A 27,154-nucleotide genomic window follows, 5' to 3' on the forward strand; every position below is an offset into this window, starting at 1 on the left:
AATAAATACGTTAAAGTTAGACGTTAAAGTGGCAACTGATTCACTAGACTCATCTTAAACTTAAACGTAAAGTAAGACGATGTAATGTTGATAAAAAGAATGTAAAAAAAAAGGACATTCACACACCCGTGGATACAGACACTGGGGGTTAAGTGTCTTGCCCAAGGACACAATGACTGTTCATCTGCAGCAGCTGGAATTGCACCTCCAACCTTCAGATCAGTGGCCGAACGCTGCACCACCTGAGCCCGTCGGTGATGGTCAGCGAGGCCGACGGGGCAGATTAATCGCTCAGACACATGTTAAATTATCCTCCACAAAGGGACCGTAGGAATCTAACAAATCGCTTTTTAACTTGGCCCAATTTTCAAAGCACACGAGCCGCAATTATTTGATAAAAGAACGTCCTCGGCAAAGAACAAAATATCCTGTCTCTTTATAAAAAAAGTTGTTATACCTGTAGTTTAGGTGCGCGCTAAAATTCAGAGGATTTTTGTGTCGCTTTATTGACTCGTGTTTTATTTTTACGTCTTCTCTCAGGTGTAAACTTAAGCGCTTTTACAGACTTCACGCACTTCTATATCCCATCATGCACCGCGCGTCGCTTCTTCTACATGAGAAAATGGAGTCCACGGGCGCCACGGAAAACACTTTTAAACGTAAGAACTGGTTTACCTCAACTACGACCACGTGAAACTGCTAAAACCTGAATAAAAAGCAGCCGTCACAGTTGCTAGAGGAGGTAACGTTAGCGATGAAACGTAAGCGCACAGGCAGCGGTCGACGTACACGTTGTGGCGTCTGTCCTGTTTCAGCGCAGCCTTTGTGGTCCATGAAGGGCGCGTAAAGAAGTGACTGAGTGAGTGTGACATCACCACAACGTCCGGCGCCAAATGAAGCTCATCGAGGCTAACATTTATAGCGGCTAATTTGGAGCCAAGTTCTGAGCGCGAGTGTCATAGCAACCGAAGAGCCAATCCTGAGCGAGGCTGTTAAAGGTAACGCCTCTTCCCGCTGGTTTAGAAAGGAGCGGGCGCCTAGCAACGCTGTCAATCAAACCTGTCGCTAACGCTAACAGGAGCGACCTCGGGGAAAGAAGGACCTGATTTGTCTGTTATTAATGTTCAGATCTGGATTTACAGACACAATAGTGAAATAAAAACCCCAGGATCATGTAGAGGGTTAATACGAACATTTAAGACCAAAATGACGAGGATCGCGGCAGCTAGCGGGTTAGCTACGTCCATTTATATAAACAGTCTGTGGTAGCGATATATCGTGACAGATGTAAAAACCCAGGGAGAAGCTTTAATAGTCAGCGCTGCAGTTCAAACCCTTGTGTAACCATCATTAACCATCTAAACGGCGGAGACGCGGTGTCGCTTTAGCGTCACAAAATCCCTCCGCACACGAGAAGTTTGGCTAAAGCGACGCACGGTCCACTCTGCGGATTATCTCAGTTGGACAGAACGGCCGCTCGGATGGAGAATTCCTCCCATGAGAGCGGGAACGAAGGAAGAGGGAAGAAAAGTGGAAGCCTTAATGACTCGGGCTTCATTTGGCGGGCAGGAGCGCTCTCTCCTCTCCCGTGTCGATTGGCTTGATGATCCTTGACCTCGTGGGCGCGTATCAAAAAGAACAGAGCTCTGAAAGCGGCGAGGATCATTATATTACTAATATGTATCGGCTGCCAAAGCACAAAGGGTCAGCGCTTTATACCGTCATGACAAGAATACGAGCAGAGAGATCGTCTGATTTAACGCCGTCTCTGACCGCGAGCACATTAGCGAGATTAAAGTCAGGAATAATCTGACAAACTGGGATTGGAACGTCTTAATAAACAGCAGAGAAAAGGTAAACAAGCACAAGAACATGAAAACACAAGAACGTGAAAACACAAGAACAAGAAGAAAACACAAGAACACGAAAAACACAAGAACATGAAAACACAAGAACGTGAAAACAGGATGCACTGGAAAAAGAAGAACCACAAAGACGAAAATGAAAACATCAGATTTAAACGGCGTCAGGGTCGTGTGGAAATGAGACTCAATGTTTTGGTTGATGCAGAAAACTGAGTAAAAAATTGTTGAAATATCACTGTGTGTGTCTAAGAAAGTAAAGAAATCGAACTGTACAATATATCACAGACTCCCCTCACCCCAGACACTTCCTCCGGCTCGTTCCCAGGCTGCTTCTTTCTGCTGATATTATTTTTGAGATAAGTGTTGAGATCATCTGCAGTTATACAAGTTACAGAAATGTTTCCCCTTTTGATTTGCATATACAAAGAAAAAATATATACATAAGGATAAAAAAATATATGAATATAGTAATAATAAAATGCAATAATAATATAATAATATAAAATATAATAATAAATACATAAAATAAAAAAATGTAATAAAAAAATATAAATAATACTACTAATAATAATAATAATAAAATTCTGCTGATATTCTAATTTTGCTCCAACACTTTCAGAACAACTATTTGGGATTTTATCAATTTTTCAATATATCTTCCACCTTTATGCGCTGAGGTTTAGTTTAATTTATTTTAATTTATTTTGAGAATGATCATTTGGATCAGGCGATACAAAAATCTCCATAAACAACAATCTGGAAAGTCCCGACACTGAAACAAAGCGTCGTTATTTAAACTCGTGCTCATTAAAAGGCCTGAGCTGCACCTCGCACAAAGAGCCTAAAATTAGACACACAAGTTCATTATTCTGGCCTCATCCTCCAAAAATCTACAGTTTTACAAAGAAATGGGCCGACGGTGGCTCAGTCGGTAGAGCGTTTGTCCACTGATCTGAAGCTGGACGGTTTGAATAATCATCATCAAATCTGCTCGTATCACCAACTAAAAACATAAAACTGAAAAAACAAAGTGCGTACGTCACAGTGGAAGTGAAAAAGGGATCGAACGACAAAATGGCGTCTTGAAAATAATAAAATAAAGGATTAAAATGAGTTAAACCTGCACGAATCTCCAAAAACAACTTCAGAAAGTCAATGAGAAGAAACAACTAGAAAGATCTGCAGAATAGGTCTTTGTTCTGGTCATTTCTTGAGCCGTCACATCCATTAATCCACAGGTTGACGGTGCGATTCCAGCTCCCACAGGTAAATACTGCTGTTGTGTCCTTGGGCAAGACACTTAAAAATGGAAAACACTATATGAAAATGTCCATTTACCAAAACGCACCCGGAGAAATCCCCCAAAAACACACAGTTCCATCATCTGTTAAACGTTACGTCGGTTTAATGATCCTTACGACAGATCTATTTCCGTTCTGCGATGGTCGTGTTTCAGCGTTAGCATGAGCAGCTACGTTAGCGCAGGTCACGGGCAGATTTAGCGACGCTTAGCTCCCCTTAAAGCCGCATCTCGGTCCCGCTCCTAAAGCCGCATGGATTTTTCCGCTCAAGAAAACGTCTGTGAAGAAGTCAGGTGCATCCCCAGGGGGCAGGAGGACGAGGGCAACCCGGGCCTCGGGAAGAACGACGAGAATGCAAAGAAAGAGAGGAAGAGAGGAAGAGAGATGGAGGATGGGGTTTCGCTCGATGGTGGTTACGATTTACGAACTCGTTTTATTTAAGGCCTGTGTCGGTGTCTAATGTGACGATGTCTTAATAAAAGGAACGGCTTGCACGGTGTCGAATCATAATCAGACCGTAAAAAAAAACAAAAATAAAGGAAGAAAACTGGACTTAAACGGAAAAATGTGGCACTATAATCCACAACAGATGAATAAAATTAAACTTAATGGACATTTAGACACATTTCTAGGCATTTTTATTACAGAAAGATCTATATTTTTAGTCAGATATTGATTATTTTACCCAAATTGTTTAATTTAACTTCACTACAAACTCCCCCCTTCAAAATGAAAACACTCTGTTCCACCTTGTGATGTCATCGTGTGGTGATACAGGAAGTGCTCCACTGTGTTTTTAAACTCCACACACCTTCATTTATAGAATCATTTGGATCATTTCAGCTCTAGAATTGTCTCTTATCTCGACTGAACTAAAGGTAAAAGGAGGAGTTAACTTGAAAACTACCACTTGATGACATCACAAGGTGGAACGTCGCATTTTGAGCTTTGTAGATGTAACAGACTAATAAAGTGACTCAAACATGTGAATGAAACAAAACACAACTCCAGGTCTGTTTTTGAGGCGTAGCGGCTTTAGAACACGGATTAAACCTCATGAGAGTCAGTTTTGTTTGATACAGGAGCTTTTTTTTTTTAAGGAAAGGAATTTACTTTACACTCAGTTCACACGAGTCACTCCAGGAAAAACAACAACGCTGCCATTTTTCATTCTTCATCCTCCTCTCCCTTTCCTCATCTCCTCTTTCTTCTCAGCCTCCTCTTCCTTCTCTCCCCTCCCCCCTCTCTCCTCTCTTCCATCACACGGCGCTCTCCTGGCATCATCCTGGCTCATATTAGGGGCCTTCTCTCTCTCTCTCCTCCGTTTTCTCTCTCCTTCCTGTCCCTCCTCTCTCTCCCTCTCTCCACTCCTCTCCTCCATCACACTTTCTTTCTCCCGGCACCACCCTGGCTCATACTGGGTCCCTCCTCTCTCTCCTCTCCTCCTCTCTCTCCTCTCCTCCCCCTCCTCTCCTCTCTCTTTCTCTACTCCTCATACTGCTCATACTGGGTGCCTCCTCTCTCTCCTCTCTCTCCTCTCCTCCCCCTCCTCTCCTCTCTCTTTCTCTACTCCTCATACTGCTCACTCATACTGGATGCCTCCTCTTTCGCCTCTCCTCTCTTCTCCCTCTCCTCTCTTCTCCTCTTCCTCCTCACCCTGGCTCACATTGGGTGCCTCCTCTCTCCTGTCTCTCCTCTCCTTTTCCCCTGTCTCCTCTCTTTCTCTACTCCTCTCCCTGTCTCTTCTCTCTTTTCCCCTCCACTCCTCTCCATGTCCTCTCTTTCTCCACTCCTCATACTGCTCATACTGGGTGCCTCCTCTCTCTCCTCTCCTCTCTCTCCCCTCCCCTCCCCTCCCTCTCTCCTCTCCTCTCCCCTCCCTCTCTCCTCTCCTCTCTCTCCTCTCCCCTCCCTCCTCTCCTCTCCCTCTCTCCTCTCCTCTCTCTCCTCTCCCCTCCCTCCTCTCCTCTCCACTCTCTCCTCTCTCTCCTCTCTCTGTCTCACATTGGTTCCATCTTGGAGACGGGGCGTGAGGAGAAAGCCTAATTGTAACAGAGATGACATGAATAATGAGGAGGTGGAGGAGGAGGTGGAGGTGGAGGAGGAGGTGGAGGAGGAGGTGGGAGTTGAAATCGTTGGTGAGACTGGTCGGCTCTGTGGCGATGTGCCGTGGGTCTCGTGTCGTGTTGAGTCGGGGTCGGACTCTAACGATGAGCCCGTGTCTTTTTTGTTGTTGTTTTTTTGTCGTGTTCTTTTCGTCGCAGAAACATTAAAAAACTATTTTAATGCAGATTCTGTCCCGGGTTTGATTAATGGCTGATCCTTATCTGTAATGTCTTGGGGACACTTCCTGAGTCGCTGTAACAACTTTCGTCTGCTCTGCCCATTTTTCAGACGGTATCGTCGGGCTCCCGGGGCGAGCGCGGAGCCGGGACGGGGGTTTGGAGACGCGCGGGGGGCGGGACGTTTGGAGGGGCCGGCGCTTTTGGGCAGGAGCCGTTTGAACAGTCTGAGGAGAAAATAGTCTTGGGAAATAAACAGTTTTGTTTTAGGTGGAGTCGGAGTCTGGAGGAGCAGCAGAAAACTGTTGGAGCCGAGTTCTGCTGGAGATGGAGCGATACCAGTTTTTCATGGACGATGCCAAAGCAGATGTTCAGACTCGGAACAACGGAGATAAGATCTGCAGATATTTAGGAGGCCGATTTTGATTATTTTCCCCAAATTCTGTTATTTAAATTGACTCCACTCTCCCCCTGAGCCCTGTTTGAAGTTCACATCCCTTTAAGAGACTTTAAGAGACTTTAAGAGACTTTAAGAGACTTTAAGAGACTTTAAGAGACTTTAAGAGACTTTAAGAGACTTTAAGAGACTTTAAGCGCGGCCTTGTGATCAGGTTTAGTGTCGTTTGAATGTTTTTTTGTGTGTTTTTATTCAAGCATCAGATCGGCCAAATATCGTCTCGATATATCGGCTCATCTCCCTCGTTTGATGATCTCATTTTCTCCACAGACGTCGTTTGTTTCCAGTTTCAGGAGGAATTCTCACTTTTTAAAAAAAACTATTTCACAGCTGTTTGAGAAATGAACAGATTTTTAACTCAGGAAAACAACAAACACGTCACTGCCCCTTTCTCTTTGTTCTTCTCCTTCCTTCTCTCCTCCACTCATTTCTCCCTTTCATCTTCTGCCCTTTCTCTCTCCTCCAACCCTTTTAGCCTTTTGTCACTCCCTCTGTCTCTCTTCTTCTCTCCTCTTTTCTCTTTCTTTCTCATGTTCTTTCTCTTTCCTTCTTTCTCCTGATCTCTCTCTCCCCCACACCTCTTTCAACCTCTTGTCTTTCCTTCTCTCCACCATTGCTCCCTTCTCTCTCCTTTTTAACCCACTCCCTCTCCTCTGCTCCCTATCATTTTCCTCTCCGTCTTTCTCTTCTTTTTTCCTCTGTCTCCCTTTCCTTCTTTCCTCTAGTCTCTCTCTCCCCACACCTCTTTCTCCCTTTTTCTCCTCTATCGTTTCATTTCTCTCTGTCCTCTTTCTCCCATTCCCTCTCTCCTCCGCTCCCCATTCTTTTACTCCTCTTTTTCTCACTGTCTTTCTCTTCTCTCCTCTATCACTCTCCCATTTTCTACTCATTCTCCCTTTTTTCCCTCTGGTCTCCCCCCACCTCTTTCACCCATTCCCTCTCTCCTCCGCTCCTTTTCCTCTCCTCCTCTTTCTCTCTCCTTCTGTTTCTCTCTCTCTTTTCTCTCATCTTCCTTTCTCTCTTTTCTTCCTTCTTCTTTGACACTTGGTTGAACACTACACCTCCCTCTCTTCATCTCTTTTCCTCTCTCATTTTTCTCTCTTTTCCTTCCAAATAATCAGCACATTTTTATTTTTATAACAGATTTTGATCCATGTTCTTAAACCCTTCCTGATCCGTGAACATTCCGAGTTGTTCCAGACCTCCTCCGTTCACTGTGACTTTTCCAAACATGATCCGTTGATAATCTCTCGTTTCTCAGAGTCGTTCATTCCATCTCCACAAAAAATCTAAATTCCAAAGACAAAACTGTTTCTGTTTCTAAGAATTCCCTGAGCGAGATTCCGTGGTGTGGGACGTTCCGTGGCGGATAATTACACCTTTGTGTTCCAGAGTAAACATCTAAACCTCATTTTGAAATCGACCCAACTTAAGTTACTCCGTATTTGTCAAACGTCAGCGTTCGGCTCCGTGTGACGTTCAGGCGCTCGGACCGGAAGAGCCGCTTCCTCTGAACGAAAGAAAAACGCCCGAGGAAAGAAAGAAGAACGAGTTTGACCAGTTTGGAACAAGACAACGCCAAACCTGCGGCGACGAACAGCCACGACGAACAGCCACAACGAACAGCCACGAGAGACGAGAACCTACGACGAACAGCCACGAGAGACGAGAACCTGCGACGAACAGCCATGAGAGACGAGAACCTACGACGAACAGCCACGAGAGACGAGAACCTACGACGAACGGCCACGAGATGAGAACCTACGACGAACAGCCACGAGAGACGAGAACCTACGACGAACAGCCACGAGAGACGAGAACCTGCGACAAACAGCCACGAGAGACGAGAACCTACGACGAACAGCCACGAGAGAAGAGAACCTACGACGAACAGCCACGAGAGACGAGAGCCTACGACGAACAGCCACGAGAGACGAGAACCTGCGACGAACAGCCACGAGAGACGAGAACCTACGACGAACAGCCACGAGAGACAAGAACCTGCGATGAACAGCCACGAGACGAGAACCTACGACGAACAGCCACGAGAGACGAGAACCTACGACGAACAGCCACGAGACGAGAACCTACAGCATCATCTCCATCAGAGACGTGAACAAAAACATGATCTGAACAAAGACCAGAGCCTCAGACGTAAGAGAACAGCCACCTCCATCCCTCATTCCCTCCCTCCCCTCCCTCTCTTCTGCTCTCCCTCACTCCTTCTCTTTCTCTCTCCTTCACTCCCTCTCACGCCCTCACTCCTCCTCTCACTCACTCTTTTGTTCCCTCTCTCTCTCCCTCTCACTCCCTTTGTAGAAGTTAGCAGCTCTCTCCTCGTTCCCTCACTCCTCTCCCTCACTCCTTCCCTCCTCTTTCACTCCCTGCACAGCCATTAGCTCTCCCCTCTCCTCCCTCTCTGCTCTCTTCTCTCCCTCTCCTGTCTCCATCCCTCCTTCTCTCCTCCCTCTCACTCCTTCCTCCCTTCCTGTGTAGCCATTAGCTGCCTACACTTACCACCTCCTTCTAACCCTCACTCCTCTCTCCCCTCTGTCCCTCTCTCATTCTCTCCTCCCTCTCTCCCCCTCTCTTCCTCCCTTTCTCCCTACGTAGCCGTTAGCCTCCTTCACTTATCTGCTCCTTCTCTCCCCCCCTTCTCCTCTCTCCCTGCGTACCTTTATCCTCCTTCACTTATCTCCTCCTCTTCACTTATCTCCTCCTCTTCACTTATCTCCTCCTCTTCACTTATCTCCTCCTCTTCACTTATCTCCTCCTCTTCACTTATCTCCTCCTCTTCACTTATCTCCTCCTCTTCACTTATCTCCTCCTCTTCATCAGACTCAGATCCTCAAAAACACGCTGAGTAACATCAAAATTCCCAGATCATTCCGAGGCACATTCCTGGACAATACCGCGGCGCTATCTCCAGAACGCCGCCCGCTGTGATTGACTGGACGCCCGATGACCTTGGCCCGTCGTCTTTCACCGGAGCAGAGGAGAGACGCCGATAAGAGATGCAGCGATGGGAAGGTTTGATGACAGACGGTTTCCACGGCTCCGAACACGAGCCGCGGGCGAGTCAGCGGACGCCTTTTTCCGCGCAACAAGGCGAGCTCGCCGCTGATATCGTAAGGCAAACAAAAACGCCCCTTGTGTCGAGACTTTTTCCGCTGCGTGGGACTTATTCAATTTCCTCCGCTGCGAGAGACGGCTCCTTATCTTTCACCGTTTAAACCGCTGACCCCACGTGACGTTTCATTCCCGAAAAGAAGAACGAAGACGACGAAGAAACGCGGTGAGGCGTGTGCACGTGCTGTACGGCTGCGGCGACCGGCGGACCAAAAACAATTATATCAAGAACCAAATTTGGCCCACGGGACTGAGTTTGACATGTGTGTTCTAATGTTTCCTCGTCACACACAGACTTGGAGTTGTGTTTTGTTTCATTCTCACATGTTTAACACACAAACCTGCAGATTTAGGCTGAGTTCTTCTCTCAAACTGAAAACACTCTGTTCCACCTTGTGATGTCATCATGTGGTGATACAGGAAGTGCTCCACTGTGTTTTTAAACTCCACACACCTTCATTTATAGAATCATTTGGATCATTTTCAGTTCTGGAATTGTCAATTTCGACTGAACTAAAGGTAAAAAGGAGCTGTTCACTTGAAAACGACCACTTAATGACATCACAAGGTGGAACGGAGCATTTTGAGACTAATAATGCAGCTTTATTTAAACATGAATGAAACAAAACACAACTCCAGGGTCTGTTTTCGATGCCGTAACAGCATTAAAACACAACTTAAAGCTTCACAAGAGTCAATTTTGCAAAACATGGCACTTTTAACTTGAAAACCACCACTCGATGACATCACAAGGTGAAACAGAGCACTTTGAGACTAATGCAGGGTTATTTAAACATGTATCAATGAAACAAAACACAACTCCAGGTCTGTTTTCGTCGCGTTCACGACATTAAAACCCGACTTAAACCTCACACGACGCCATTTTGTGTAACACCGGCCCTTTAAAACTGCGAGCGTTCGTGTGACATTTGTGGCGTGAAGCGAGCGGAGTGAAGCTAAGTGCAGGCGCCCCTCCCTCCTCGTCGCTAATGGCGGTTGCGTCGAGGCGTCCTTCGTGTTCTTTTACACACAGGATGTTTTAAAAGCTCCTCAAAGCGTTAAAACGGTTGTGGCAGTGCTTGAAAATCCGGCGTCGCGGGTATTTAGCGGCGCTTTGAATAACTAACCTCTGCGTCCCCTCTGCGCTAAATGTCACGCCCCTTTTTCGCGGCGTTTGTTAAGCTCCGGGCTTTTGTGGTCAGGTGGAATTAGTTCTGACATGCCTCGGCGCTCGTTTACAGCGCGAGCCGCAGACGCTCAGGTGCTGTTGCTGCGAGGGTTTGATCCGTGTTGTTGGCGAGCGTCTTTTCTTAAACTCTGAGGTCGTGGCGTTTGATTGGCGGCGGCGGCGGCATTACTTTTGAGGTATCTGGACTTAAGTACATTTTACACCGTGTACTTTTTACTTTTACTTAAGTACTTTTGAGAGCAGTATCTGTACTTTCTCCACTACATTTTTGAACTGGACTGAAAAGTAAAAGTACTTTTCATCTGATTTCTCATCTGTTATTTTTTTTTTAAATGCTCTGTTTTGTTTCTGTTGAACAAAAATGTGTCATTTTGAATCAACATCACAACATTTAACACAAGACACAAAACACAACACACAAGACACAACACACAAGACACAACACACAACACACAAGACACAAAACAACACACAAGACGCAACACACAAGACACAAGACTCAACACACAAGACACAAAACAACACACAAGACGCAACACACAAGACACAAAACAACACACAAGACGCAACATACAAGACACAACACACAAGACACAACACACAAGACACAAAACAACACACAAGACGCAACACACAAGACACAACACACAAGACACAAGACTCAACACACAAGACACAACACACAAGACACAAAACAACACACAAGACGCAACACACAAGACACAAGACTCAACACACAAGACACAACACACAAGACACAAAACAACACACAAGACGCAACACACAAGACACAAGACACAACACACAAGACACAACACACAAGACTCAACACACAAGACACAAAACAACACACAAGACACAACACACAAGACACAAGACACAACACACAAGACACAAGACTCAACACACAAGACACAACACACAAGACACAAAACAACACACAAGACGCAACACACAAGACTCAACACACAAGACACAAAACAACACACAAGACACAAGACACAAGACACAAGACACAAGACTCAACACACAAGACACAACACACAAGACACAAAACAACACACAAGACGCAACACACAAGACACAAGACACAACACACAAGACACAACACACAAGACACAACACACAAGACTCAACACACAAGACACAAAACAACACACAAGACACAACACACAAGACACAAAACAACACACAAGACGCAACACACAAGACACAAGACACAACACACAAGACGCAACACACAAGACACAAGACTCAACACACAAGACGCAACACACAAGACACAAAACAACACACAAGACACAACACACAAGACACAAAACAACACACAAGACGCAACACACAAGACACAACAAAAAAGACAACACACAAGACGCAACAAAAAAGACAACACACAAGACGCAACACACAAGACACAAAACAACACACAAGACGCAACACACAAGACACAAGACTCAACACACAAGACGCAACACACAAGACACAAGACACAACACACAAGACACAAAACAACACACAAGACGCAACACACAAGACACAAGACTCAACACACAAGACGCAACACACAAGACACAAGACACAACACACAAGACGCAACACACAAGACACAAGACACAACACACAAGACACAAAACAACACACAAGACGCAACACACAAGACACAAGACTCAACACACAAGACGCAACACACAAGACATAACACACAAGACACAAAACAACACACAAGACGCAACACACAAGACACAACACACAAGACACAACACACAAGACACAAGACACAACACACAAGACAAGAGACCAGTGCCGTGCCACAGATGCCCTGTCAGTCCTTTAAACTGGTTCAAGTCTTCTCTAAAAAACAGGGAGGACTTTGTTGAAATTGTAAATGTGTCTCAGATAAACTGTCCCTGACCTGTGGGGTGCCCCAGGGGTCAGTCCTGGGGCCCCTGTTGTTCAGTCTCTACATGCTGCTGTTAGGACAGTTAATACACAACAATAATGTGTCACACACAACTCTGCAGACGAGTCAGATCTATGTCTCACTGCAGCAGGTGAATCTGGACCAGTGGATTCAACGGATCAGTGTGTGGAGGAAAAACAACTTTGTCCAGATAAACTCAGACAAGACTCAAGTCACAGAAACAAAGTGTCAGCTCCAGTCTCTCTCTAAGACCGTCAAATCAGGAAATCCAAGTGCAAGGGGTTTATTCTGCACTTTTCTCCTTTAATGTAACTTTTATGATGATTATTTATGTTTTGATTAGTTGTTTTGTGATTTTAATGTTTTTTTATTCTGTAAAACTCTTTGAATGACTTTGTGCTGTAGAAATAAACTCTGAAGAGCAGGTCTCACTCTTCTCTCTCACTCTCTCATTCAGGGTCGCTTCACCAAAAACACTCATTCACCACCAGGCTGCAAATCCCTCGTTCTCCCTCCCTCTCCCTCCCTCCCTCTCTCTCTTTCCCTCCCTCCCTCTCTCTCTTTCCCTCCCTCCCTCTCTCTCTTTCCCTCCCTCCCTCTCTCTCTTTCCCTCCCTCCCTCTCTCTCTTTCCCTCCCTCCCTCTCTCTCTTTCCCTCTCTCTCTTTGACCCCATCGAGGGTCAGATTCTTTCATTTCCTCAGAGTCAAACGTTGATCCTCCAGATTCACGACTCTTCATTTCATGTCGTCGTCTTATCAAAATATTATTAAAAGAGCGCCCCCTACACCTCCACCTCAAATATACTTTTATAAAGAGCGCCCCCTACACCTCCACCTCAAATATACTTTTATAAAGATCCTCTGGAGTTAAATATTCGTCTCATTTGAGGCTCCAGAGGAAACAGAATTTGGGAGTCAGATCGACTCATGAGAGACAGAAGTACTGATCATGATTAAGTACATGTACATATGTATTAAGTACTTCATGATTACTTGAAGTACATGTGCATATGTATTAAGTACTTCATGATTACTTGAAGTACATGTACATATGTATTAAGTACTTCATGATTACTTGAAGTACATGTACATCTCTCTGAAGCTGCAGGGGGAGTCTTATAAATATTAGAACAAATCAGTGAAAGTGTCGACTTCAGCTCATTTCAGCAGAAAAAAACAAACTGGACGTTTATTTAAAGGAGAAATATGTAAAACAAACTCAAGAGCCTGTCGTGTGTTTAGAGACGGAAAATAAACACGATAAAAACACACACGATAAATAAAAACGCGCACGATAAATAAAAACGCACACGATAAACGCCTTTTTGAGGCAGTTTAAATTATTCAAATTTACACTTTAAATATGGAACCTGTTCATAAGATTAAAATAATGATTCACATCCATAACTTTGATCATCTTTATTATTTTGGTCGTGATTTCAGTCCCAGGTTTAGATCTGACTCACTTTTATCCTCACACTCGGACGCTGCTCTTCACTTTTGTCCTGATATTGTGACTCGTGTGATTCAGCAGATTTTATGGAGCCATTTTTGGCTCAAGTGACAAAAATCTGCAGCTCAGTCCCATAATCTGTGATTATCCAGAGGAGAGATATTTGATATTTACACTGAAACTGTCTGAGGTCAGGAAAGATCATTTAAAACGTCCAAAATATAAATGATCAAGTGTCATAGATGAGAACTATGTCGATACGCAAGAGGTTTTCTTTAATATCAGGCACAAAAGAGCAGATGAAATCCCCCAAAAGTCACTCATGTTTTCTGATTCTGATGTGAAAACGACAGACAACAAACTGGAAAAACGATAAAAAGTTTAGATAATAACTCGACAACGTCACAAAACCCAACAGAAGTCCCTGATTCCGATACCAGACAGCCAAAAAAAAAACAAAAACCCACACACTCAGGACTGAATCTTTTTTTCTGCCACTCGTCCCGACACAAAGACCACGACGTTCCCACAGGTGAAACTTCCAGAGCAAACAGTGACCCGGCTCCTGTACAAACACTGGGAACAATGTCTCCGCGGCGTCGACGAGCTGTTCTCACCGCACAGATCGACCGCTCGACTGTGACGCTCCCTCGGCCTCGCTCAGGACTCATCACGGGCCGCCGTAGCCCTCCATACGCCATTAGCCTAGCATATCAAAGGACGGCAGACCGGATGAGACTGGAGCGCGGCCAGGACGGAGTTAGCGCCGCACAATGGTGTTTTCCCCCCTCGTTTGGAAATACCAGCGAGGCACAAGGGAAGAAATGGAGGCGGGAAAGAGACGGGGGGGTAGGGAAGGACAGTGTGCCACCGCCGCAGATAAACGCTCTGCTCAGACACGCCGTTAACCTTTACAACCTTTGTCTGCAGCTATTTTAAACCCCGGAATATTCCCCCAATCAGGAAAGGCTCCTCGGAGAGAGAGTGCGGCGCGGCGGGGGACCGGGCTGCGCTAAATCAACAGAAATAACCTGTTTTTAGGAATGTTTTGGTCCTTTTGTTCTTCGAAAAACGTGGAGGGAAAGTTTCAGAACGACAAAATCAACCACTTTTCAAGGTTAAATCTTCAGCGGGTTGGAAAAAGTGTTTTATATCAACTAATTTCAAAGTTAAAAGTGCACGAATCTGCTTTGTGTCGCCCGCAATGTTCCACAGTGCGGCGTTTTGGAGTCCTTGTTATCTGACCTTTGCCCTCAGAGGCTATAATACTCCCTACAGTCGAAGCACGTGCCGCCGCGCTCCAAATAAAACGTGAGCATGACCGCGCCCAGCTCCACGACTCTATGAACATTAATAACAGACAAATCCGGCGCCTTCGTTCCCCGAGGTCGCTCCCGTTAGCGTTAGCGACAGGTTTGATCGACGCCGTTGCTAAGCGCCCGCTCACCTGATAAAACAGCGGTGACGTCCTGTGCGTATAATGTTGGACTAAAGTAAAAATAGACAACATAAATAGGACACTGAGCAACATGGCCGCCGTCTGATGTGCGCCGCAACGTAGATCAAGCCCCACGTGTCAGTTTTTTGTTTGTTTTTCAAAATAATATCCACGTTTGTCCTAAAAAAAAACTCCTGGGCGCACGCAGAGTGTTGTAAAAGCGCCACAGAGGCACCACCGTTACTCACAGACTGTTTATATAAATGTACAGAGCTAACATGCTAGCCGCGTTTAAACAGGAAGTGATCATGTGCGCACTTCCTGTTCCATCCACTCTGCTCCCATTTCACTTCCTGTGTAAAATCCGTGTCCTCTCTCTGTCTCTGCTGCTTCAGACTCATCATTTTGGTCTTAAATGTTCGTAAATTTCAGACTATAAGCCGCCACTTTTTCCTCACACTTTAAACCCTGCGGCCTGTACTATAGATTTTTACTGGCTAACGTCCACCGGGGGGCGCTCTCTAACAGTAAACGCAAAAGTGAGACAGACGTGGGGAAAGATTCTGCGCTGAAGAAAACACGAGTTTGATTTTGAACAGATTTTTGTGCGACGGAGGCGACGGCGGAAAGAACTTTAGTCGATGTAAAAAGACAAAAACTAAATAAAAAAGATGGTCCGTGTTGGTGCCGTTTTATTTTCTAAACCTGCAGGTGTGTTCATCCCGTGTTGACGTCGTGTTGGGGCCAATTTTCAGGCACAGACAAAAAGCGTGAATTAAATTAAAAAAAAAAAACCTCTGTGTTTCGTCTTTTCCGTGTAAATGTCTCATGTCGTTTAAAATAAGTGCAGCTTCTATTTATTTTATTTTCAACTTATTTTCAGGTGCGCTCAATAGTCTGAAATTTACCGTATTTACATATCTCCATGGAGACACGGGTCAGATCTGTGGAGAGGTGACCCTACTCACAGCCGATGCAAAATACACAAGTTTAACGCCACGTAATCCACTTGTATCGCCGCATTTTCTCGTATAAAACCACGTGTCAGCTCTAAACCAATGAAACGCGAGGAAACTCTTTAGACCCGCCCAGTGCTGCTTCTGATTGGTCCATCTGTATTTTAGCTGGTCGCAGTCGAGCCCGAGACTCGTTTTGCTTCTGTTTACTTCGCAAAATAAAGAAAAAAACACATTGCAGCTCCTCTAACAAAGTGAACACATCTCCATGGAAACAGCAGGTGGCGCACTTCCATCTGAAAAGTTACACAGTGCAGCATTAAACTCCCTGTATCTCAGTTCATTTCTGCAGAATCGCGTTTGTTCCGTCGATCTGTGGTCCCCAAACTTTGTGTAGTCGTGTTTCCCCTGAGAGTCCTGGACGAACGCCCCCGACCGCGACGCACGACGAGATAATGTCTGCGAACATTACGTAACCGCTACGAGAGAAAATCTGTGGTTATTTCAAAACACGTCGCTCCGAATAATCCAAAATCTCATCGAATTAAGACAAAAGGCCCAATCTGACCACAGCAAACGCACAAAAACGACACACGGCCACCGCTCGCTCCGTCCTCACATTACGCCGCCAAGTTATTACAATTTAAGATAATAATTTATGAACTAAATCAAATATAACATATAATAAATAAATTTAAAAAATAAATAAATAAATAAATAATAATAATAAATAATAAAAATAAAAAATAAACAAAAAATAATAATAAAAATAATAATAAATAATAAAAAAAATAAAAAAATAAACATTACAAACCCAGACTGCATTAGTTCTGCGTCGTGGCTGTGTTTTCAATGTTGCGTTTAAATGTTATGTAACTTTTATTCACACGCCTGCACCTGTTTTTAACGTTTCATATGGACTCGTTTACTTTATTTCTTTCGTTCTTTCTTTCTTTGTCAGGGACCGTGAACAAATGCATTCATCTCACAAAAGAGAAGATGATTTGTGTCAGATTTAGCTCCTGCTGCTGATTTCCCTCTGCAGACCCAGAGCAGGTGAACACACAGAAAACACACTTTTCATTACAACATTTAACAGTTAATCAAGAAAATTAGTACGAAAATACAATAAAATGTCCCATGTCCAACACACGATGTTTATACAGACGACTTCAGCCCCGTTCACTGAGTTTATCTGTTTGTCTCGATTTTAAACAGGATGAACATGAAAAAACAGACCAAGAGCTCCCCTGTATGTATAAATAAATAAATGAATAAATGAATGAATGAATAAATGAATAAATAAATAAATGAATAAATACATGAATAAATAAATAAATGAATGAATAAGTAAGTAAATAAATGAATATATGAATGAATAAATAAGTGAATAAATTATTCACTTATTCATTCATTAATTAATAAATGAATGAATAAGTGAATAAATAAATACACAAATAAACAAACAAAAAAACAAATAAATAAATAAACAAATACATAAATAATTCAATTACAAGAGTCTGACACACAAATTATTGGGGAATATTTACTCGTTTACGCACAGACTGTGCTCTCATGTGTTTTATTTTAACTCTTGGCGCTCTCCTGTCCGTCAAACCCACGATTTTTCCAATACTTTTATAGTTTTACAGTTAATATCAGTGTTTTAATGGGACCAGTGTGTGTAAATACACACTAGAGAACTTTAAACATGTCATATTCACTGTATTGTGTTTCAGAGTGAGGCCCAGAGCCGCGTGGGCCTCGTTTTCATACGACGCAACGACGTCCCGCGGTTATAATGTAGGACGAGTCAAAACAGACAAACATAAACAGGACATAGAGCAACATGGACGACCCCAGCTGTGCGCCGCAACGTAGATCAGGCCCCACGTGTCAGTTTTCAAAATAATAATAATAATCCACAGACTGGACGTATAAACGGACAGAGCTAACCTGCTAGCGCCGCGGTACAAACAGGAAGTGATCAGAGGCGCGACCTGGACTCAACCGAGTCTGTCTCTGCTGCTTCAGACTCATTTTGGTCTTAAATGTATTAACCCTCTACATGATCCTGGGGTTTTTACGTTCTAAAAATATCCCATAATAGTCAAAATCCGTGAAGTATCATCTTTATTTTTTACATTATTCTCTCTGTTTTTGTCTGTAAAACCCCTCACCACACACTTTATACACTTTTCTCACACAGGCGTTAACATTTTCTCACATTTCTCTCTCGTTTAAACTCTCTCAAAGTTCAAACCTTCGTAGGCGTCTTTGTCGGTGCAGAACGTTTCATCGACATTGTGGGTTTTGTCGGGGAGAAAACAAATTGCAAACGTACAGCACTTCAGAGTCACACTGAGATCCAACGTTTATGTAAATTTGTCTGAACACATTCTGTACTGGACAGGAGACACGGCACGGAGGAGACTGATGGACAATGGTCTACAGTCCAACAGCCAATCAGGACGCACGACACAATGGTCTACAGTCCAACAGCCAATCAGGACGCACGACACAATGGTCTACAGTCCAACAGCCAATCAGGACGCACGACACAATGGTCTACAGTCCGACAGCCAATCAGGACGCTAAAGGCTGTAACAGACAAATCAGGCGCCTTCTTTCCCCGAGGTCACTCCTAGTGTTAGCAACAGGTTTGATTGACAGCGTTGCTAAGCGCCCGCTCCAACAGCCTCGCTCCTGATTGGCTCTTTGGTTGCTATGAAACTTAGTCGGAATTCCAAATATTAAACTCAGCACTGAATTCGCCGCTGTAACTGCTCCGGCCTCGATGAGCTTCACACCTTTACACGGTTTACTCCCAACGCGGTGCCTCAGTTTGGGAAACACTGCTGTAAAGATCATTCTAAAAGCGTAAACGACTTTCATGTTTTTATTCGCCAACACAGCGCTAAAATACAAACGTTAACTTATCCACATTAAAACATTAAAAGAAAACTGTCAAACCCAGTGTAAATTGGCTTAACGAACAATTAAACACGATCCAACTCTGACAAACGCTCATATTTAGAATTTAACTCAGCAGGGGGAGCTGTGTAGTGTAGTGCAGGATCTAAAAGTTCCCATTGTGTTGTATGTTTAGCCTCACTCCAAGCTGAACAAACAGACGCTAATCCTTCTCTTACAGTTACGACGGAAATATAAAACAGAAAAAAGAAAGCGTTTTTATACATCCCTTTGTGCGGCGCGCGGATATAAAGGCTCATTCTGGGGCATTTGAACAGAAAAGGCCGAAAATGTGGACAATGTGGCGTTTTTCTTCAGCGTAAAGACGGAGATAAGACGAGTCCATTCACACCTGCGTTTGCTGGCGTCTCCGTGCTGAAAACGGGCCGGTCTCTTTCATTTGTGCAGACTGGGCGTTGGAAGCGTCTCAAGATAAAATAAAACCCGTACGATACCTGAGTGACCTAGTTCGGGCGCAGGAAGTGGGTTTTTATAGTCGGGTTATATAATATTGGCACAGGGATGAGAAATGGAGCGTGGATAATACGAACGGGAAACACAAACACGTAAAAGCCACTGCAAGCAACTCTTTAGCCAAATAACAGTTTGTTTTCTTCGTTTTGCTTGTGTTTATTGAACTGAAAAACACGAAGAAACGCTCAGAGAAGGGTCACGTCTCCACAAACCTGACTCGTCCTCTAGAAAGTCATTTTCCGATCTGTTCTAATGTCATTTCCGCATCAAAAACAGACCTGGAGTTGTGTTTTTTTTGTTTCATTCACATGTTTAATGCACAAAAAACTCTGCAGATTTAGGCTGAGTTCTTCTCTCAAACTGAAAACTCTCTGTTCCACCTTGTGATGTCATCATGTGGTGATACAGGAAGTGCTCCACTGTGTTTTTAAACTCCACACACCTTCATTTATAGAATCATTTGAATCATTTCAGCTTCTGGAGTTGCCACTTATCTCAACTGAACTAAAGGTTAAATAAAGGAGCTGTTCACTTGAATACGACCACTTGATGACATCACAAGGTGGAACAGAGCGTTTTGATCTGTGGAGATGTTACAAACTAAGAATAAAATGTTAATGAATGAAAAAACACAGCTCCAGGTCTGTTTTTGGTGGTTTTAACCTCATAAAAGTCCATTTTGTGTCATTTTTGGACTTTTAATCGTCTTGTTATAAAATCGCTGAAATAAACAGAATTATGCAGCGTAAATGATTTTGCCTTTTCATCTTTGCAGCGGCTCCGTTTGATTTTGAGCAAATTGACTTCTTTTGTCGATAGTGAGCTCGGACTCTCAGTTTTTCTCGCTGACCAAAAGAATCGAGAGACGGGAGACTGTGAGCTCGAGCGTTTGAAAGGACGGGACGGTTTCAGGTGAAAACGACCACGAGATTACACGACATGAGGTCAGCGTCAGGTGGGGGCGCTGGGTGGAGACCTCGGATGGAGAGGCCCTGGATGGGAAGGCCCTGGATGTCGGTGCTGGGTGGAGAAGCCCTGAGTTGAAAGGCCCTGGGTGGAGACCGTGAATAGAGAGGCCCCAGATGGGAAGGCCCTGGGTGGAGAGGCCCCGAAAAGAGACCCTGGATGTAGACGCCTCGGGTGGAGAGACCCTGGATGTAGACGGTGGGCGGAGGCAGGACCAGCCCCAGGTGAGCGGGAGGTGGAGAAAATCTAGAGCTGTGTGTTTTAGTTATTTATTTAGTGGATGACGATTATTTATTTTCAATTTTAGTGATTTAAACGAATAGAAACGGCGACGAGCGAAAAACAGACAGAACTGGACAAACACGACAAAAATCCACCGTTTCCTGATCATTTATAAAGAGTTAACTCACTTTTCTGTACATTAGAGATTTACAGAAATATCGTTTGGAGATGCATCTTTAAACACAAAAACGACCCAAACGTTTTCTAACAGAACACGAGACGTTTTGATCCGACGAAAATTTAAATGTTTTTTTTAAATATCATTAAACTCGATGTGAAAACTGGTCGGTAAAGCGTCTTCAGTTCAGTCGCTTTACACCAATTTAGAATTTATAAATTAATATCGGCTGAACACATCACTTGGAAGCCGATATCAATCCATCAAAATGTTCGATATCGGCGCTGATATCATAACCAGTATCGTATCAGGTATCGGCGTCAAATCTCCAGCTCAGGCAGGTATCATTTTGTCTGATCTGCTGCGTAAAACATAAAAATAAAACTGAATTTGAGCAGAACACGACTCCACAGCTCACAAAATAAAATAAAAAATCAACCCCAAAAATATGGGCAGAACTTATCGGTCACAGGTTTCACTCGATTCTAAACCATCGATATCGGTATCGGACATGAAAAAACTCAGATATGTCCATTTCTAGTAAAAAAAATATCAGTTTTTTGCGTGATCTTGTGTGTGGTCGTCGTGTGAGTGCAGTTTGGGTCAGACACATGGTCACATTTAATCGTTTTGTGAGTTTTCGCCGCCATTTTCGTCACGTAATCGATCAGCAGGGCACGTCTTCAGCCTTAATCGGATCAGATACTTATTTCATCCAAACCTGAACTCTTTTTCTATTGACAGAAATGTGTATTCTCTGGCGTAAGAGCGCTCCCATCAAGCAAAAGCCGACACCACAACTTTCTGCATTTCTAAATCAATTCAATGGGACTATTCAGACCAGGCCAAATCAAAAAACTATTCCTCAAATCCCTCGCTAACATTTGGTCTCTTCCGTATTATTGAAAATTCCTAATGCACAAAAATACGCGGCTTGAAAGCTAATGGGACGGCCCGCTCCGGAGCAATCCATCAAACGGCACAGCGCAGTCATGTTTAAAATAAAATCCGGAGCCAAATCTATCACAGAACAAAAACAGCCAGAGCCAGAACGAGACGCCGTCCAAACTGAAAAGGGATCCCTTAAAATAATGCGCGGCGACGGCTGAGTATAATCAAAAAGTTGGAGCTTCGACGTCTGATTTTGGGTTACTTTGTTTCGCGGGACAATGGCTCAGAAAAAAGAGGGAAAAAAACGTAATCATAATCATTAAAACGACACGGCGGCATCGCGGGTTTTGACGAGCGAGTAACAGACGGAGTGTTTTGTGACAATACTTGTAATTACTGCGAATGTGCTGATCCAAACTGAGAGATGGAAGCTCATGGTTGTCATGGCGAACAATTAAAACAACACCGACAGACATCGGCGGCTCCGCATCTGCCGTCGCGCTCGGGCCCGGTGCACGAGGCAGGTACGGCGACGGGCAGAAACAGAAATAAACACAGAAATAAATAAGTAAATCTGTGGAAACTTGGGTGAAAATTCTATCCCAGATTAACGGCTACATGCTACAAGCTACATGCTAACGGTTAGTAAGACGTCAAACGAAGCTCGTCGAGGCTAGCAGGTATAGCGGCTAACCACTGAAGGTAACGCCTCTTCCTGCCTAAACAGGAGCGGGCGCTTAGCAACGCCGTCAATCAAACCTGTTGCTAACGCTAACAGGAGCGACCTCGGGGAAAGAAGGACCTGATTTGTCTGTTATTAATGTTCATATCTTGATTTACAGACACAATAGTGAAATAAAAACCCCAGGATCATGTAGAGGGTTAATACGAACATTTAAGACCAGAATGAGTCTGAAGCAGCAGAGACAGAGAGAGGACAGTTTAAAAAACAAAAAAAAGAGTCAAAATAACAAAAAAAATATAAAAAAAACAAAACAAAAAAAAACTAAAAACACCTCAAAAACCTCAAAGTAACAAAAAATAAACTCAAAATAACAGAAAATAAAGAAAATAAAACTAAAAATAACAGAAATTATTATTATTTTTTTTTAAAGCCTTGGAATAACAAAAAAATAATAATAATAAATAAACTCAAAATAACAAAAAAAAAAAAAAAAAAAAAAAAAAAAAAAAAGAACCCCAGGATTATGTAGAGGTTTAGTATGAACATTTAAGAGCAAAATGACGAGTCCGATGAGTCGATGGAGCAGGAAGTGCGCCCATGATCACTTCCTGTTTGGACGTGTTTGCTAGCAGGTTAGCCATGTCCATTTATATAAACAGTCTGTGGTTGTAGATGGTTCGTCTCTTTCTGCAGAGAACTGAAATGTGCGGCTGTAGCTGTTTGGGTGGACAAAAATATCTGAATATTGAAATGTCGTATTGTTTAATTTAATGTTACAGTATCGATATCGCTCTCTGCTGTATCGATGTTTGTTTTTTGTATATAGCACAACAACAATGTGACTTGTGTAGAGGAAAGAAACTTGTTTATGCAGAACATCTGATATGTGATTCGCTGTTGTGTTGATTAAACAGGTTTATTTCATATTAACTTTGGTTTAACAAAAACCTTTAGCGTCAGTTGTTTTAGTCGATATGTTGTGATCAGAGTCGCTAAACTGCACATGTCTCTGTGTAAATGTAAATGTGGAGCTCGTATAAACTGTGGGTGAATCATATTGACCAGTGAAACAGTCTGATGTGTGGTTTTATTTAGCAAAATGCGCTAAAAATGCACTTTATGTTCATTCATCTTCAATAAATGGAAGATAAACGCACCATTAATGTTTATTTTTAGTGAAAATGGGATTGAAAGTCTATGTTTTTCACTGAACCGTATCGAGCCGAATTGAAAAAGCACCGTATCGACACATGTATTGTATCGTGGCGTATATCGTATCGGCAGAATCTTAATTCCACATCCACATCTTCCACTTTAGCGTTGTGGATGTGGATGTTGTTCTTTATGCACAACTATTCAAGAAGAAATAATAATGAAACATGGAATTGAAAAATGATTCTATTCCTCTGGAGGTCTCACTCTACGGTCAGTATTTAAATTTACTCCGAAACAAACTCACAAACTCCGACACGTCTTCACTTCTGTCCAAGAGCTAATTAACTCTTTTCATAACACGATAAATAAACACATCCTCAAACACAGAACGCCACGACTGAAGAGGAAGAGTAAGAATAAAAACGAGCTCTTCCCGCGGTCACGTACCTTGTGAGGAGGGAAAGCAGAGGAGGAGGAGGAGGAGGAGGAGGAGGCAGCGGGGCGGCGGACACCTCCACAGAGCAGAGGCCATTGTGCGTCGTATGCTAATGAAGGCTAACGCTAACGCAGAACACAGTGAGGATGAGGAGGAGGAGGAGGAAGAGCGATGTCAGCGATCAGTGGTCCTCCGGCGAGCATCAGCAGTCATCTTCTCATCTGGAACGAAACAAAGACATTTAAGACGTTTACTTTTGGTTTTATCGAGTTTATAACGTCACAAAACAGTTAAAATATTTCATTTGGTTTAAGCTCCTCCCAGTTTGGTTTGGATGGACCAATCAGAGCGAGTCGTGAAGGTAAACGAGGAAAAACTTATCGCTGAACGTGATCGTAGATTTAACCGAGAGAAAGTTTGAAAATCGACAAGGAAACAAACAGACAAACAAATGGAGAAGTGTCCCACAGCGCCCCCTGTCCTTAGACCCTCCTCCTGCAGGAACCAGAGCGCCCCCTGCCTTTAAATCCTCCTTCTCGGCAAAAAAAAAAAAAAACTGTTGGAAAAAGAAAAACCTCGAGGACCAACTAAACCAACTAAAAAGTAGAAGTATGTGTGAAAAGTGAAAAGTCTGACGGTTTATCACGACATTTGACGACCTCAAAATATGTAAAAGTATTAAAGTACCTGTTTAAAAATGTACTTCAAGAGTAAAAAGTAAAAGTATTTCGTGCATAAGTAGATTTTCTCCAGCCCTGATCGGCGTAGAACATGAGGACAGTTATTACAAAACTTTAGTTGGATTTCTCTCTGATTTTCTTTTGGCGACGTTCAGTCCAATGGAACATTCGAACATGCAAATAGTAAACACATGGCGCCATTTCATTACTTATTCACAAATGGGTCGTTTGGCGAAGTCTCTGGACAAAGACGGACATCGGCCAGACTAAGAACTCCGTGTTCCTCGTCGTGGCGAGCGTCAGGGCGAGCGGGGATTCGGTCGGGCCTAATCAAAATTTTAAATGTTGAACTTCATGATCGCCGCCATTTTACATTTCACTTCAGATCAACGCGAGGCCAAAGAGCGTTTCGTGCGGCGTTTTTCTGAGGGACTTTCGGAAGCGCCGGTGGAACTCGTGATGTGGAAATGTCACATCAGTTCAACAAGGCGTTTATTAAAGTTGCAATATGTCACTTTTTTGGTTCAAAGTCTCGTCTCTGGAGATTTTATCGATCTCCTTGAACGTCCTGCGGTGTGGCACATGGAGCGGTGTGACTCGTGACTTCGGCGGCTGCGTTCTGAAAGACAGTTACGTCACTTCCGGCGCAACGAGGCCCGTCTCATTTCACGCACCGAACGCGGCCGACAAACGTGCCCTGTGTTTCCATGGAGATCGGCTGTGAATGAAGCTTACATCTGAGTAACGTAAGCGACGTAACGACAGCGGCTGACGTACATTCCGTGGCGTAGGTCTGTCCCGTTTCTTTGCGGTCTTTGCGGTCGACAGAGTAGCACCCTCCGTCGGCCGGGTCGTTCGAAGGTGCAGCCGTTAAATTGGGACACGACTTATGTCTACGAGGTTCCAGGTCAGATCTGTGGACAGGCAAGTCCCTTTACTGTAATAACGCTTCTTTTTAAGGTGTTTTGTACACTTAAAATAACATGTAAATGAATAAATGCCAGATGGATGTAGATATGGATATGTCCCAACCGGTAAAGTTACACAGTGTGACTTTAAAAGCTCCTGTATCACACAAAACTGACTCTTGTAGCTTTAATCCATGTTCTAATGTTTCCTCGTCACACACAGACCTGGAGTTGTGTTTTGTTTCATTCTCACATGTTTAACACACAAACAAACTCTGCAGATTTAGGCTGAGTTCTTCTCTCAAACTGAAAACACTCTGTTCCACCTTGTGATGTCATCATGTGGCGATACAGGAAGTGCTCCACTGTGTTTTTAAAATCCACCTTCACTAGACTCATTTGGATCATTTCAGGAATCCTGGAATTGCCACTTATCTCGACTGAACTAAAGGTAAAAGGAGCTGTTCACTTGAAAACTTCCACTTGATGACATCACAAGGTGGAACGGAGCATCTTTAAAAGCTCCTGTATCACACAAAACTAACTTGTGTCGCTTTAATCCATGTTATAATAGTGTTTCCTCCTCAAAAACAGACCTGGAGTTGTGTTTTGTTTCATTCACACATGTTTGAGTCAGTATTAGTCTGTAACATCTACAAAGATCAAAATGCGACGTTCCACCTTGTGATGTCATCAAGTGGGAATTTTCAAGTGAACAGATCCTTTTACTTTTAGTTCAGTCGAGATAAGTGACAATTCCAGGATTCCTGAAATGATCCAAATGAGTCTAGTGAAGGTGGAGTTTAAAAACACAGTGGAGCACTTCCTGTATCACATGATGACATCACAAGGTGGAACAGAGTGTTTTCTTTCAGTTTGACAGAAGAACTCAGCCTAAATCTGCAGAGTTTGTTTGTGTTAAACATGTGTGAATGAAACAAAACACAACTCCAGGTCTGTGTGTGATGAGGAAACATTAAAACATAGACGGCCCTTTTGAGTCGCCTAAAGTTTCACAAAAATTACAACAAAAAATCTAAATCTAATCTCAATCTAAAAGTGCGAGGACACAACAAACGGCTTCGCCAAACTCATCCCAGTCCCATATTTACATTGCACTATTTACTCCCACCGCCCCAGTGGGACAAAAGAGACAGACGCCCCGGTAACACGGTGAGACGCCATTAGAAACACGACGGCGCTGAACTACTTTTGTGTCGTATCAGGAGCGAAAAACGCCCGGCTGCTCGTCTGGGGAGGGAAAATATAAAAAAAAAAGGTTACGTCCGCACTTGGCAGACAGATAAGCAGCTTACAGAAATCAAACACGCAGAGGATACGGTGTCATATGTGGATGCTAACGCCAGATGCTAATGCCGTGTGCAACAAGGGCTAATGACGGGTTTAGTCTGGAACGGCACAGCTCAGTTTGTGTTTTTATATCAACATCAATCCACAGGCCTGATGGTTTATGATTGACAGCACATCGTCGAGTGAAGAGAAATTGAAAGAGAAAACGACAAAGATGCCACGAGCCTGTCGCATTATTGGGTTAAGTGCCGTTTCTTTTTTGATTTGAGTCTGAATTATGCAGG

General features: G+C 43.5%; 1 protein-coding gene across 4 annotated transcripts in view; it reads right to left on the reverse strand.

Annotated features, from left to right (window-relative positions):
• LOC117385051 (adhesion G protein-coupled receptor L2-like) overlaps nt 1–27,154 on the reverse strand; it is a 222,171-nt gene that overhangs the window by 147,120 nt on the left and 47,897 nt on the right. For all 4 annotated transcript variants that reach the window (XM_033982292.2, XM_055228534.1, XM_055228535.1 and 1 more), the window contains exon 2: nt 23,983–24,192. In XM_033982292.2, coding sequence (XP_033838183.1) covers nt 23,983–24,067 — 85 coding nt within the window. In that variant the 5' untranslated portion in view covers nt 24,068–24,192. The remainder of the gene's footprint in view (nt 1–23,982; nt 24,193–27,154) is intronic.

The sequence above is a fragment of the Periophthalmus magnuspinnatus genome, chromosome 17, assembly GCF_009829125.3.
Source record: "Periophthalmus magnuspinnatus isolate fPerMag1 chromosome 17, fPerMag1.2.pri, whole genome shotgun sequence".
In the NCBI taxonomy this organism is placed as follows: domain Eukaryota; kingdom Metazoa; phylum Chordata; class Actinopteri; order Gobiiformes; family Gobiidae; genus Periophthalmus; species Periophthalmus magnuspinnatus.